General features: G+C 35.5%; 1 protein-coding gene across 1 annotated transcript; it reads left to right on the plus strand.

Moving 5' to 3' along the window:
- Positions 1-905: 905 nt before the first annotated feature.
- Positions 906-13096, plus strand: LOC147495005 (cyclin-H1-1-like). Its single transcript, XM_086568299.1, has 16 exons — positions 906-1005; positions 1918-1982; positions 5014-5089; positions 5178-5202; positions 5342-5417; positions 5512-5624; positions 5717-5790; positions 7054-7174; positions 7260-7386; positions 10299-10471; positions 10670-10747; positions 11231-11289; positions 11382-11466; positions 12193-12281; positions 12408-12522; positions 12600-13096. Exons 3-15 carry the CDS (start codon positions 5028-5030, stop codon positions 12487-12489), a joined length of 1164 nt encoding a protein of 387 aa, XP_086424425.1. The 5' UTR covers positions 906-1005; positions 1918-1982; positions 5014-5027; the 3' UTR covers positions 12490-12522; positions 12600-13096.
- Positions 13097-13842: the final 746 nt, after the last annotated feature.

Genomic DNA, 13842 nt, shown 5'->3' on the forward strand with positions numbered 1-13842 from the left:
CATCGCTGCCCCCTGATGCCAATAGCTGCCTCGGGGAGTTGAGTTGGGGGCTTTCTCTTATGGTTGCTTCTGGGTCCAGTCTAAGGTTGGTTCTAAGGATGGTTTGGAACCCTTACCTTGAACAGGAGCTTCAGCTTAAGTAGCCACTGGTGTCGAAGCTAAAACTGCAGGATCAGTTGTAGACGAAGCTTAATTGTCTTGTCTGCTAGCTACTATCCCTCTGATTATCGATGTTGGGTATTTTACCATTTGATTTATTACATTCTATTGTTGCATCTTATCTTCATGGGGTATTTGTTTGTTTATTAAAATTTGATGTTTGTCAGGTGCACTACACGAGAACAACCATTTTGTAACAGAGACAATTTTAGGTTAGTAACATATATCCGTTACTAATGAAGTAACAGATATATCCATTACACATGGAAACAACTCTTACCAAATATTCAAAATAATAATTAGATAATTGGGTCACGGTTATCTTGCCCATTTCTTACATTTTTATCCGTCAGAAAAAAAAAAAAAAAGACATAAAAGAAAATTAAACTTGTAATCTAATTGACCATTCTAATTTCATAGTCCCCCCTTAAAAAAAATTCGTCTAACACTTAATAGTCCTTACTGTGGTTTCCCCTCATCTCGACTAAACCCTAAATTCTTCTCATTTCCAAAGCTAGGTCAAAGAGGAAAACTTGAAGAAGTAGCTGAGGAAGACGAGGTAAACTCACACCATTGATTTCTCTCTATTGTGAACAGATTTACTCTCCCTCATGAACCCATTTCTCTCATCGCAAAAAGTTCTAATTTCTTTTTCTTTTGGGTTATAAAATTTGGGCATTGCAGATTCTTAAAGTAGGTATCTTTTGATTTGGTGTATGTTTTTTTTTTGGGTTTTCGGTCCGCAGTTTTTTGAACTTGGAGATATTGGAATCATCACAGTTGGATCTTGCAACTCCAAGCTATAACTACCCACAGTGATATTGAATGCACTTTCTAAATATTGAGGTAATAACAATTTCTACCGTAGGTGGTGTTTTCGATGTATTTCAGTTCTTGGAGCTTTGTGTTATCCCTGATTACACGTTCTCCAAATATGCTACCACTAGTCTATTCTAAAAAGTTGTTGTTGGAAATATTAAAGCAATGCTTTATGGAGTGAAGTTCATTCCTAGGGAACAACTTACCACTTAAAGTTCTTTATTGTTTTATATATGCATAATACTTCATCAAATTTTGAATTACGTTGCTTAGTTTTATTGAATGTTTGATGTTATTATGGTTTTCAAGCATTTGGATCCTATGCCGAAAGAAAGGAATAATAGAAAAGATAAAAGAAAGTAGAAGAAAAAAGAAGGATTTGAAGTATGATAGTTCTGATGAAGAGAAAATAAAGAAAATTTCTAGTAGGAAAAAATGGTACTCATCTAATGATGACGATGATAGTTCTTCTTCCTCATTGTCTAGAAGTGGTATAGGTGATGGGAGTAAGAGAAAAGAGAAGAAAATGGAGGAAGGGAGAGAATAAAAAGGAAGAGAAGTAGTAATTTATCAGAGAGTTCTTCTTCGGAAAGTGAAGAAGATTCTATTGCCCATGATGTTAAAGAATTCTATTCATCTAATGACCTCAAATTTGTCTCTCTGCTTAGCTAAAAGACTAAAGACCCACATTGATATATCTGTTTGAAATTGTGGAAAGTCTTCTATAAGAGCTCCATTGCTGATTGACTTGCACTTGAATAGTGTTGTAAACACTGCATCAATGGTAGCAGAAACTCTCCCATTTCTCCGATTCCTTACGATATGAGAATGATTGTATAACACTCTGACTGTATAAGACTCTGACAAAACAAACAGACGCTAACCCAATACTCAAGCCATAGTTAAAATACTTAATATGTTTTTGTTTTTTGTAACAAGGTTTAGGCTTATATTAGTCCAGACCCCTACCTGCTGCAGCTGTATTTGCTTCTCTACAAGATCAAGTAAGTTGACTATTTTTTGTGATATTTTATCACTCATATGGCTCATAGTTCCTAAAGTTAATTATTTGTGTTTTAAGTTCATAATCTGGTGAGGGGAATCTTTGACTTTATTGGCAATACTGAATACTAAGTGTGAATTGCACTAGAATGTTTGATTTCTAATGCTAGATGTCATGCAAGCCAAATAAAATGAGAGAAAGGGTTCTGAACCCATTTTCATGATGTTTATTTTTCTGCTTAAAAAAGGATTCCAAGTAAATGGCCTACATGTTTTTCTCTTCAATTTCTAGATGACAATTTTTTATATTGCTAGTGCTCATTCCACCTAATGCACACCATTGGATGTCTGTTTCTCTATATTGCGTCTTTTTTCTGGTTGAGACAAGTTTGGCTAACACACAAGCTGGTAAGAGCTACACAAGTTGATTTGCCTCCTCCTTTTGTTTACCTATAATAGGGAGAAGGATCATATACTATTAAGTTTAGTAGATGAAATAGGTCATGCTATCAAAGTGTCTAGTTATGCAGTCAAATAATTAGTTATGATATGCTCTATTGTTTACATTTTCTTGTTACATGTGAAATTACAAGATGGACTCACATTCAGTGTCTAGTTATACATTAAATCCTCTTTTCTTTATCATTGGCTTTCTATGTTTCTTTCCTTAGGCTCCTACTATATCTACTAAATGACATTTTAGATACCTCTATAAATAAATGTTTGAGTGTAACCTTGTGTGGTGCTGATATCATGAACAAATTAGGTTTATTTTTTTTATTTTTTTTTTCTGATGGTATTTGATGTGTGTTGTAAAATCCAGAGAACCCAGCTGGGTTTTGGGGTTTATTTCTAGCTGGACAAGATGAGGTTGTCACATAGATTTATATTGTTAGATTTTAAACAAGTTGATTAGTGCCTTGGTTCATGCCTTGTATTATTCTTTTTTGCCTATACCTTGTATTATTCTTGCACTTCCAAAATCACGGAAACAGACATGTACATATAGAGAAGGAGAGAAACTAAGTAAGGTCTAGTTCATGGTAATGTGAGTTTTATAATATGGATATTTGATACAGTAGCTAGCATTTTTTCCATGATTATATATTTTTTTTCTTTTGTTCTTCTCATAACTTGTTACTTACCGTGGCATATATACTTCGGAAATGTAAGAAAATGACAAACGATTGCCAAGCTATTACATGGATTTGTTGTATTGTTATGGATTTATTATCAAATTGATACTTGAACAAATCATTCTCTATTTGAAGATAGTACGGAGGAATGTTAAAAGGCTAGACCATGGAACTTGACTTTGCTTGTTATGTTTGTCAATATATGTCTATCCGTATATGGTTGAAATGAATCAAGGAAGGAAATAGGAAAGCTCATTGAGATGGAACTTGACAACGTTTTTATTTTAACTTAACCTCCAACCAGCTTTTGGCACAGGGTTGGACCTGATCTTGAACACAAGTAACTGTTTTCTGTAGAACTTCCTTTGTCATTCGTATTATATTATCTTGGGATGTTTAAATCATTTTATTTTCCTTTTATAAAATTTGCATTGATTTTCTAGTACAATGTTTCATACTGCAAAAAAAGAAAACATAGTGATTTGTTAGGCTATGATAGGTTCTTGGATTAAATTGATTGTATCAAGCCAGGCTGTGATAGGTTCTTGGTTGGGTGATTGTGGTTCTCTTTGGCTCATTTCGGTACTGCAGATTAGATTTTGTTGGTATATGTTGGCTCGTTACACTTTTTTGTATATGGTGTAATATTTGTAATTGGAGATGATATTTGTGTGATGAATGTGATTTTAAGATACATTTCATTTTTATTTGATCATAAATGACCAGGAAAATGGTATTATATTAGAATGATATTGACACTTTTGTTTTTTTTTATTATATTTTATTATTTTTTTGATAAATTGGACATCACTTTTAAAGTGATTTATAGAGTTATTTCATATCACTTTCCAAAAAATTTGGAATCTGAATGAAACGTCACTTCCAAAGGGATGTTAATCGGCCTTATTGATTTCACTTAAAAGGTGATGTTAAACGTTATAACATCACTTGTAGACATCAATTAAAAAGTGATGTGAAGTAACATCACTTGTGGACATCGTTTAAAAAGTGATGTGGAAAACCCTGACTTTTCACGTCGCCACCATTCACATCACTCTCAAAAGTGATGTCTTATACTTTTGACATCACTTTTTAAGTGATGGGAAATGCCATTTATGTTGTAGTGGGATGTCATAAACTTTTAAGCAGTTTACTTTCATGCTTTCTGTCGATCAGTTCAAAACAATGAAAACCAATCACTTGGAAAGTCAGAAACTCCTCCTTTCTTCTCTGGCTAGAAGAATGTTAGATCGAGTGTCTCACTCTTTTTTGGGGAAAAGGAGATCTCTTATGAGATAACTTGGGATCGTTGATCTCTTCCTTAAAGATTGGGATGAGTCGATGTCGGTTGATGGTGCACTTCCTGATGTCGAATTCCAAAAACCCGCGAGAGGTTCCCCACTTTTCTTTGATCCGTCTTAGGGCCAAGTGGCAGCCTCAACCCGAGCTCTCGCGATGTGTCTGGAAACTCGGTCAGGGTGCGATTGATGACTTTACCGTAGGACTTCCTCGATGTTGGAGCTGTAGAGATCCAACACCTCGTCCGGTCAAGCTGCTCCTCTCTGTGCCCTTGAAGCTAAGTTGTGGAAATAAATAAATAAATATAATATATTATATAAAAAAGGAGAGCCAAATAAATGATATACTACGCTCACGCCCCGACTGCAATGCAGTATACTAGTAAAATAATCACTTCTTGACCGATTGACTATTTTCCATATATATACCGACCCATAAATAAGTAAGAAAATCAATAGGTGCCCATCTGAAACAACAAAGGCCAGTGCAGCGGGGCCTTGCATCACTAAAATCCGAACCTTAAACTCGTTAAAAAAAAAAAGCCCAACTCGACTAGCACAAAAACCACTCTAATTCTTCTCTCTCTCTATTTCTGTAGTGTAGAATTTTACCATGGCTGATTTTCAAACATCAACTCATCGAGCCAAGTGGATTTTCACTCGGAAAAAGAACCGGTAATAATTATTACTATTATTTAAACTGAAATAGTTATTTATTGTAATAATGAATTAATCTTTTCTTTTGTTGTTGTTAAATGTGTAGATGGAAAAATATCACGTTTCTAACCGTAGAGCTATGCAAGCACTCTTACGGTATATCAATTTTTTTGTATGAATGCCAATACTGATGGAGAAACTTTTTAACCAATATATGGGTCCGCGGATTATCATTTTTGAAGATTATACATTTGAAAATTCATTTTTTAGTATGGGTCAACACGGATAGAAGTGAATGCTGATGGGACGTTGACTTACCCCGAAACGAAAATTGACCCAAATAAATGTATGCACTTCGTGTTACTCTCATTCAAGTTTGAATCCGTTATTTTATAAATATGTCCTTCATAGCTTGTTAACTTATCTTGTTTGCATCTTAGCTGAAAAGCGTTCAAAGCCACTTAGTATTGAAGACGAACAACTTATGCGGGTCTTCTATGAACAAAAAATTCAAGAAGTATGCCGAGCCTTTGGATTTCCAAACAAAATTCAGGTATACTTATTTTAGTTTGTTGCAACAAGGCTATAGTTATGTGGTTGTAACAATATTGTTTCTTAAAATTTCAAATTATTCATCCTTTGCAGGGAACAGCCATCATATATTTTAAACGATTTTATCTGCAATGGTCTGTAATGGAGCATCATCCGAAAAACATAATGTGAGATATGTTTTTCATTAGTTTGCAGATTTTTCTTAGAATTTTGTTGTCTAAATGGATGAACTTATCATAGTCATAACAGCTTTGAATGACAAATGATGAAAATAAGACTATCATTTGATACTAGAATTCAACTGTTAGGATTGTTAAGCATTCTGTAGGGGTGTACGGCTGTATTGGCATTCCAATTTCTCTTCTACAGACTTATAAATCCCTTTCGGGATATTCAGGGTTCACGAGGGAGACATATAGGCTGTATTTGGTTCAAGGAATCCATATTCATGGAAAGTCATGGGTAGTTATGTAAATAGGGAGTGAACAAAGAGCGCGAAAGTAGAAAACAAAGATGGAAATTGTGGGTAGATAATCAGCAGGAACTATATAATTCAAGGTATTTCCTTCTAAGGGTATTGGAATTAGGGAAAACAACTTGATTTATGGCAAATTGGTGATTTGGTGGTCACTTTCCTTAAATGTATGGAGTAGATGGAGTAACTTCCCCTTCCTTAGTCTCCACTATGCTCTTCTTCTTTTTCACTATTCTTCACCGCACTTTCTATTTTATGGGAATTAAGATTCCTCAAACCAAACACAGCCATAGGAGAGGTTGCATAGCAACTAAGAGCATCTCTAGGTGGTGGTAGTATCACCTGCATGTTTGAGGCCGAAATTTGAAGAAAGTATCCTCAAATTTTGACCAACTCTAGATGGACGCAAATATCAGTCGCAAATTTGGAGTAGGGTCTACCATGCGATATTGATACTGTCGTGCGACATTACCACTGTCGCCCCAAGTTGAAAAAAGTTGAAAAAAACAAAACCCACATGACATTCCCACTGTCGCGCCAAATTGAAAAAGTAAAAAAAAAAACCCATGCGACATTAGTAATGGCGCAGTGTTGGTCAAAGTTAAAAAAAAAGATTGGGCGACATGAGGAAGTCCCAAATTTGCATCCAAGGATGCGGCTAAACAGGTGATACTAACGGATTTGCTTCCACCTAGAGTTGGATTTCCGCGAAATTCCGAGTTTTGGAAGCAAATTTGGAGAAATTTGGAGGTGATACTACCACTTAGAGATGGTCTAACGTATTATTTTTAAGACTGAGGTATTGTTCTCATCAGTTGAATGTTCTTGCATGACAATTATTTGGTTTTAACGTGTCTAGTCCAATGAAGAGTGATTTATGCCTAAACTTTATAATTATATGATTGAATGGATAACTTAGATCTTCACTATCTTCGTCACACTTTTGTCTATGCAGGTTGACTTGCATATACACATCATGTAAGATAGAAGAAAATCATGTATCGGCCGAGGAGCTTGGTAAAGGGATAAACCAGGATCATCAAATGATTCTCAACAACGAGATGATAGTTCTTCAGGCATGGATTTAAATTTCAAGCTACTGTTGCTTCTCTGTATAAATTCATTCGTTTAGACCACATATATTGAAACAACCTTTTGCAGGGCCTAGGATTTGATCTAATTGTTTATGCACCATATCGGTCGATTGAAGGTTTTATTGATGATATTGAGGTGAGTCCGGACAAATTTATGTTTTATCTTTATATATTCATAATACTTATGTCAAAGAGTAGAGGGCTTGGAATTTTTTATTGCTAAGAAATGATGTTGATTTTCCAGGATTTTGTCAAGCAAAAATGACCCGGTACAAAATGTTGAAGGCAAGCATTCTACTTTTCTACAATAATATTTTAAAATTGTTATGAAATGCTGATTTGGTTTATGCTAGTACTTATTACTATAATTTTTTATTCTTATTCTTTAATCTAAATTGAAATACAAAGTGGGGCTGTGTCTTTAAAATTTAGGTGTTGACAGAGAGCGAAGTGGGGGAATCTATGACCAGTTTCTGGATGTGATGTTGTGACTTTAACTTACATGTTCAGTCTAAGTTATTGATTCCCTTTTATTTATTAATTTATTTCTTTTGGAGGGGGGGAGGGTCAACTGTAACGCCCCAAATCTCAAACAATTATATACCTAAACTACGTGACTTTTCTGAAAAATTTCAGTTGAGTCTCTTCTATATTTTCAACATTTCATAAATATGATAACCTGTCATAACTTGAAATTTTAATAAGAATATATCCAAACCAAATATAAAACCTCATACCTCAATTATCAATTCAACTACTAAAAGATATACTGATTCGTAGAACCAACTACTTAACCATCTCGACCAATGCCAGTTAAGTCAAGTAACCAATCCTCAAATAAGAATAAAATTATAAATATACAAACATCCCAGAAACCCTGATACACGACTTATATAGTGCAACTAATATACATACATCTAAGTCCCATAATTATTAAAAGGTTTACGCCCTTAACAATAAGTACTTACTATAAAACTTTCTAAAAGAGATACAAAAGAGAAATATACTAAAGCGTCTTGACAAGTGCTAGATTACTTGAGTACCAAACTAATATCGGTTAAACAAACTAAACAAATAAAGATATCTCTAATATAGTAACCGGGTGGGCACAAACACAACTAGAATTAATGACACTCATAGCGAAAAATATCTAAGTTATAGTAAAACTTACTCTTGAGTGCCATTCCTACATCTGTCTATTCGTAACCAAATGACATACGTACAACATTAAACCGGAATCACTTAATATCAGTTCTTCCAAGCAAAATACGTGAGGACCCAATATTAAACATATCACACTAAGCACGCTCTAACATATATAGTTATGAAATAAAACAACGATCAAACATCGGAAACAAAGAACTCTATGGGGCGGTGCCCGGTGGTGGCTGCCTACGTACCCTTTCAGGGATCAAGCCATACGTAGTTCTTCTAAAATATAGCACATCAACGTTATAACTTAACAAACCCACAGAACAAATCAACAGTTTTGTATTATATCTTAACAGTTCGATATAATAACTCGAATATCGAAACTCGACAGATAAACCATCTTTCATAAAAATGAATTACAACTCATATTGCACAGCACTCACAATAACATTCAGTGACCGAATACCAAATCATTTAGGTTAAGACATTATTGTTTAAAAGGACGATACCGAGACCAAACACACCATTGAAACCAGTAATACAAACACCAAAGCAACTAGATAAACATCCTAATTAAAGCAATTGTCCGAAAGGACAATAACGAAACACATCATCATTAACAATGGATCAATATACTTAAATTAATTATGCACTCAATACTAATACAAACTTAAAGTAAAATAATCAACAATCATTCCGAACATATATCTTTCTTGACATGCGAAACAGTAATGATAAATATATATAACCTTCTTCGCAAAGTCAATGGCAAATCCCTCATTAGATCCTCGAAAAATAAAAGAAATATTTACTTGCTTTTGAGTTACCGAATAAGCTCCTTTAAGAAATCAGCTCCAAAGCTAAGTTGCATCCTTCCAAGCAAAGTCTATAGTCCTTAAAGATTTCCCCATAAGTTCCATACTATAATATAATAAAACCTTCAAATTAAAACCCTACTTATAAGTTCCCATCGAAATAGCTCCAAATCGACACCCCACAAATTAAAACCCTACTTTGTATTTCTTAGAAATAGTGATGATTAAGAGTCCTTCAATCACACAACTAGTCGAGAAATGGAGTAAATTCTTCCCCACAACAAAACCATAATATTTTCTTTTGAAGATTTTAGGAGAAGAGATCGAAGTCAGAGAGAGCGAGAGAGAAGGTCGAGACTATTCCCACTTTTTCTTTTCTTTTCTTTTTTATTTATGGACCCAACCATGGTTCCCCCTAAGCCCAATAATACGGGGTTCTACATCAACTCCAGCTGTTGTGAGGTTGGAACTAGATGGTCGTACCCCAAAATTGGGCCATAGGAGCTACACTTCGGCACGCCTGTTCTGAGTATTGCAAACTGCCCTACAGGGTTGTTTACTAGTTTACTACATAAAATAAATAAAAGCAAAATGTGGACAATATTTTGAAGCTTGTGTAGCTCTACTCAATTCGTGTTGAGGGTCATAAATCTCAGTCCAAGCTAACCAACTTTTCCAAAGAAACTTGTAGCCCAAGCCTGATTATCCTGCAGTTGGTCTGTTTGAATTTCATGACTATTTGTGCTCTTCAGTCTTCATTACGACGAATATAAAAATTTGACTTTTTAAGTTTTTTATTACTTAATATTGCAAGGTTCACTAAATCATGGATGTGTTGACTTAGTTGGAGGTCTGATAAAAATGGTATTGCTTATCATATAGTATGACGATACATATGGGTTATACAATGCGCTTGTTGAACTTTTACTAGCTTTAAATTTACAGACTATATAATGTTATTATACATGTTATTACCAAATTTGTACCGCATATGATTACAGTATTACACGTGAAGCAGTTGGTCTTTACTTAAGTTCTTTCATTGTACCTTTTTGCCCCCATAGGTTTTATGGTTCAAGACCTCAACATAGTGAAGCTGACAAATCTCAAAAATTTATCCTTTCTTTGAAATATGGAAGTTAAACAGTATGTGGCTGTCATCCATAATATACAGAATATATCTCCTTTTGCAAATCCTGTATTGCCTTTGTTCCTTGCTAACTGTGATTTACAGAACATTATTTGTTTCGAGCAAATAGACTGCCTTTGGGCTTACCTGTTACTACACATGATTATGGCTCCTTACTCTGGTGTATCTTTCAAAGCTTTTAAATATCTGTCTTTTTTTTTTTTTTTCCTTAAATTTAACAGCAAATGAACTGCCTCTAGTTATTGTTTATATAGTTGGAGGAGTTTTGGTTCATGCATATAGATCTTGGGGGATTCATGATCCTCTTTATGTTTCACGTTATTAGGAATCATTTTCCAACTTCTGCATTCCTTGATGCAGGATTTGCAAGAAACTGCAAAAAAGGAAGTTGACAGAATCATGCTCACTGATGCACCACTTCTGTTCCCACCTGGGCAGGTAATCTTTATCCTGTAGCTTGTTTTATGTGTTTGATTTTAGTAGATTTGTAGTAAACTAGAAAACCATTATACTGTATAAGTCAAATTATACGGAGGAGTCTGATTGGTATCTTTGTTGTTATCTATGTGAGAACAATTTTCTTAGAAACTGCTCCAGTTAGTGGGGAAAGGTTATATATTTATTTAAAGTTGAAGAGAGGAACAGGCTAATGTTATATATAACTACGTTCATTTTAAGCTTTTTGTGAACCTAGCAATGAGTCTTTGAATCATATTTGAGAAACTACGTTGTGGCCAATTGGCCATTAAGAAAATTGATTTTGGATAGAATTCTTTCTCTTATCTATTTGTGTCATGCTGAAAAAGCTATACTATTAAAATAAGCCAATGGTAACTATGGACTTGTTTAATTCTCATTACAAGCAGATTGACTAATTTTTAATGCCCCCTTTGTTATTGCTATGTGTCTTTATGTGTACAGTTGGCATTGGCTGCTTTGCGCAGGTCGAACGAGGTACACAGGGTTCTTGATTTTGAGAGGTTCTAACTGTTTTATAAGTATCCTTAATATTTCCTTTTGTTCAAGGTGTGTAATTTGTTTTAGCTGATGATTCAGCCTCATGTATTTGCAGATACTTGGGTAGCATCATCTCTCGTCAACAGTCTATGCACACCAGTTCAGAGCTAATTGAATCTTTGGACTTGATAAACTCTCTGGTACTATTTCCCGTATTTCATTTTTGAAGCCAATGCCATCTGTCTTGGGATTACTCCAAGATAGTCAATATTTGCTCTTACATGTTTCAGTGATGCTAGTTAATCTGGAATTCCAGAATAAGGGACTGGTGCGATCTCTACGTTGCTCTGTTGGCTCTATCGGTGGTCTTATTTTTACATGTGCCTTCTTGGTCGTATTAATTTAGCTGTAAGGAAAGGGAGAATACTAGGATAGTGTAAATTGAGGACTGACCTTACATCAAGGAATGAATTTAACATCTACTTGCCTTATTTATCTCAGTAGTGAAGGGGAAACGTATTAACCAATTTAATATGACCATCCTTTCCAACAGTAAAATGAAGACTACTATTTTTGGTGGATTTGCAAGGTTGTATTTTTGGTGGGCTTGTCTTGTTTTTAGCTCACTGTCTCTCATGGTGGAATATGAGCTGAGCCTGAAACAAATTTTAAGACTTGTTAGAAAAACGAGTCGTTCCTGAACATACTGAAGCTCGACCGGGCGCAGCTTGAAGACTATTCTTACACTGTTTAATTAACTTGGCACTTGAACTCGACTCAGGCACGGATCATTTTGGACTTGCTCGACGTTGTTCTTATTGCAATCTAATAGTTTCAAATACTGTTGAAATCAAGACAAACACGACTTTACTTCACCCCTTGCAGCTTATGAAATTTGTTCTCACTGGTCATCTCTTGTTGAACAGCTGATGAGATTTAGCATCCCTTCGAGTGATGATATGAAGCCCATAGATAGGAAACTGAAGTACTGTTTGGATCCAAGCTTGCAGGATGAGTAATTTCTAAACACATCTCCCCTCCCCTCCCCCCCCCGCTACTGTTTTATATTTCTTTATATTATAGGAAGAATCACCTAATTCTTATCTTGCTCATAGCATTTTGTTTCTGCTCTAATTGACAGTAGTAAGAAACGAGAAAAGAGATCAAAACACAAGTCAAAGAGAACTTCAAGTGAAAAGCATGGGTTGCCTTCTACGTCTTAAGTCCTAGACTATCTTTGTGTTAGTGTGCTTCAGGTTTGATCTATCTCCCCCACTTTCTGTTTGTTATGTCATGTTACATGTGAAATACTTAATAAGGATAGCCCTTTCAGGTGAAGTGCCTCCAAAGTTCATATAGCCTGTTGCTGTCCAGCATGCACATAATTTTGTCCCCAGGATGATCCGGACTATTTACATTGAACCATTTTTCGCGAAATTCATGTCATGTTGCCATAAGCCCATAACATCTCAACAGGCCTGACATATTTTTTTTCTGTTTATTTAACACGGCCCTTCCTTCTACAACATGTGGTAGACAGTGTTCACATGGGGTTCGTTATTAGCTGAACTACTTGGAAACTGACAGAGAGACCCATGCGGTTGCTGGTGATAGCAATGTCATTGGTGAACCATTTTTTCATGTTATATCGTGGGTAGAAAACATCCATTCTGGGGTGTTGGTTATGTATAATTTCTTTCAAATATTTGCTTGGACTGCTTATTAGTTTTCTGGTTATCTGCATTGTGAGTAATTGAGCTTGGTATCAACTGTTCCGAAATATTTTATAATCTCTAAAGAAGGCCATAAAGAATATCATTTGTATTAGAATTGCTGGAGTACAGTGTAAAGTTTCTTGATGAAAATTCTTCTTGTGCCATTCGGTATGTTATGTGCATAAAAGGAAACATCAGGTGAAAAACAAAACGGTGCAAGAATGCAACTAACAAAACGGCTGTAGACTCTAGTTATTTCTTTCAGGCGAGGTTCTCTCAGAATGTTCTGTATTTGAAGTGGCGAGTACCACATCGGAGGGTATAGCAGTTGATTCTTTCAAATATTCGCGGGACTATTGGAGTTTTCTCTTGGGATTTTCAATGTCTTTAATGGTCGCTTGGGAAGGGACAAGCGAATGTACAGGTGATATTTTAAAGACTGATCCGTCACTAGGCACTATTTAAGCCTTTATAGCATGGCCAACTACGCGGTAGCACATATTCAAATTAATTTTAGCTTTGTCGCCCACTAGAGTCCCCAAACGACCAGTTATGTTGTCCAAGAGAGTTTCCAAACGATCTATCCATGTCGTCCTTGGAGGTTGACCGAACGACCCTGCGTCCAAGAGAGTCCCTAAACGACCTAGCTATATTGTCCAAGAGAGTCTCCAAACGATCCATGTCGCCCCGAGGTTGACCCAGCCATGCTTTCCCTTGGATAGCCATGCTGTCTTGAGATCCCAAACGACTCCGCCATATCATCTAGTTAAAAACTCGAGAGTTTTGTTTCAAATGACATGCGTAGACCGCTTGAGTGTACACTGAAACGACATGGCGAGACCGTTTGTGTGTATACTCAAA

This window comes from Coptis chinensis, chromosome 6, assembly GCF_015680905.1.
Source record: "Coptis chinensis isolate HL-2020 chromosome 6, ASM1568090v1, whole genome shotgun sequence".
In the NCBI taxonomy this organism is placed as follows: Eukaryota; Viridiplantae; Streptophyta; class Magnoliopsida; order Ranunculales; family Ranunculaceae; genus Coptis; species Coptis chinensis.

Excerpts from the sequence above, each read along its gene's own strand:
- LOC147495005 (XM_086568299.1), top strand. The coding sequence starts at position 5,028 with ATGGCTGATTTTCAAACATCAACTCATCGAGCCAAGTGGATTTTCACT. Across the intron at positions 11,290-11,381 it reads AGGGTTCTTGATTTTGAGAG|ATACTTGGGTAGCATCATCT; the intron begins GTTCTAACTGTT and ends ATGTATTTGCAG. Across the intron at positions 12,282-12,407 it reads GATCCAAGCTTGCAGGATGA|TAGTAAGAAACGAGAAAAGA; the intron begins GTAATTTCTAAA and ends TCTAATTGACAG.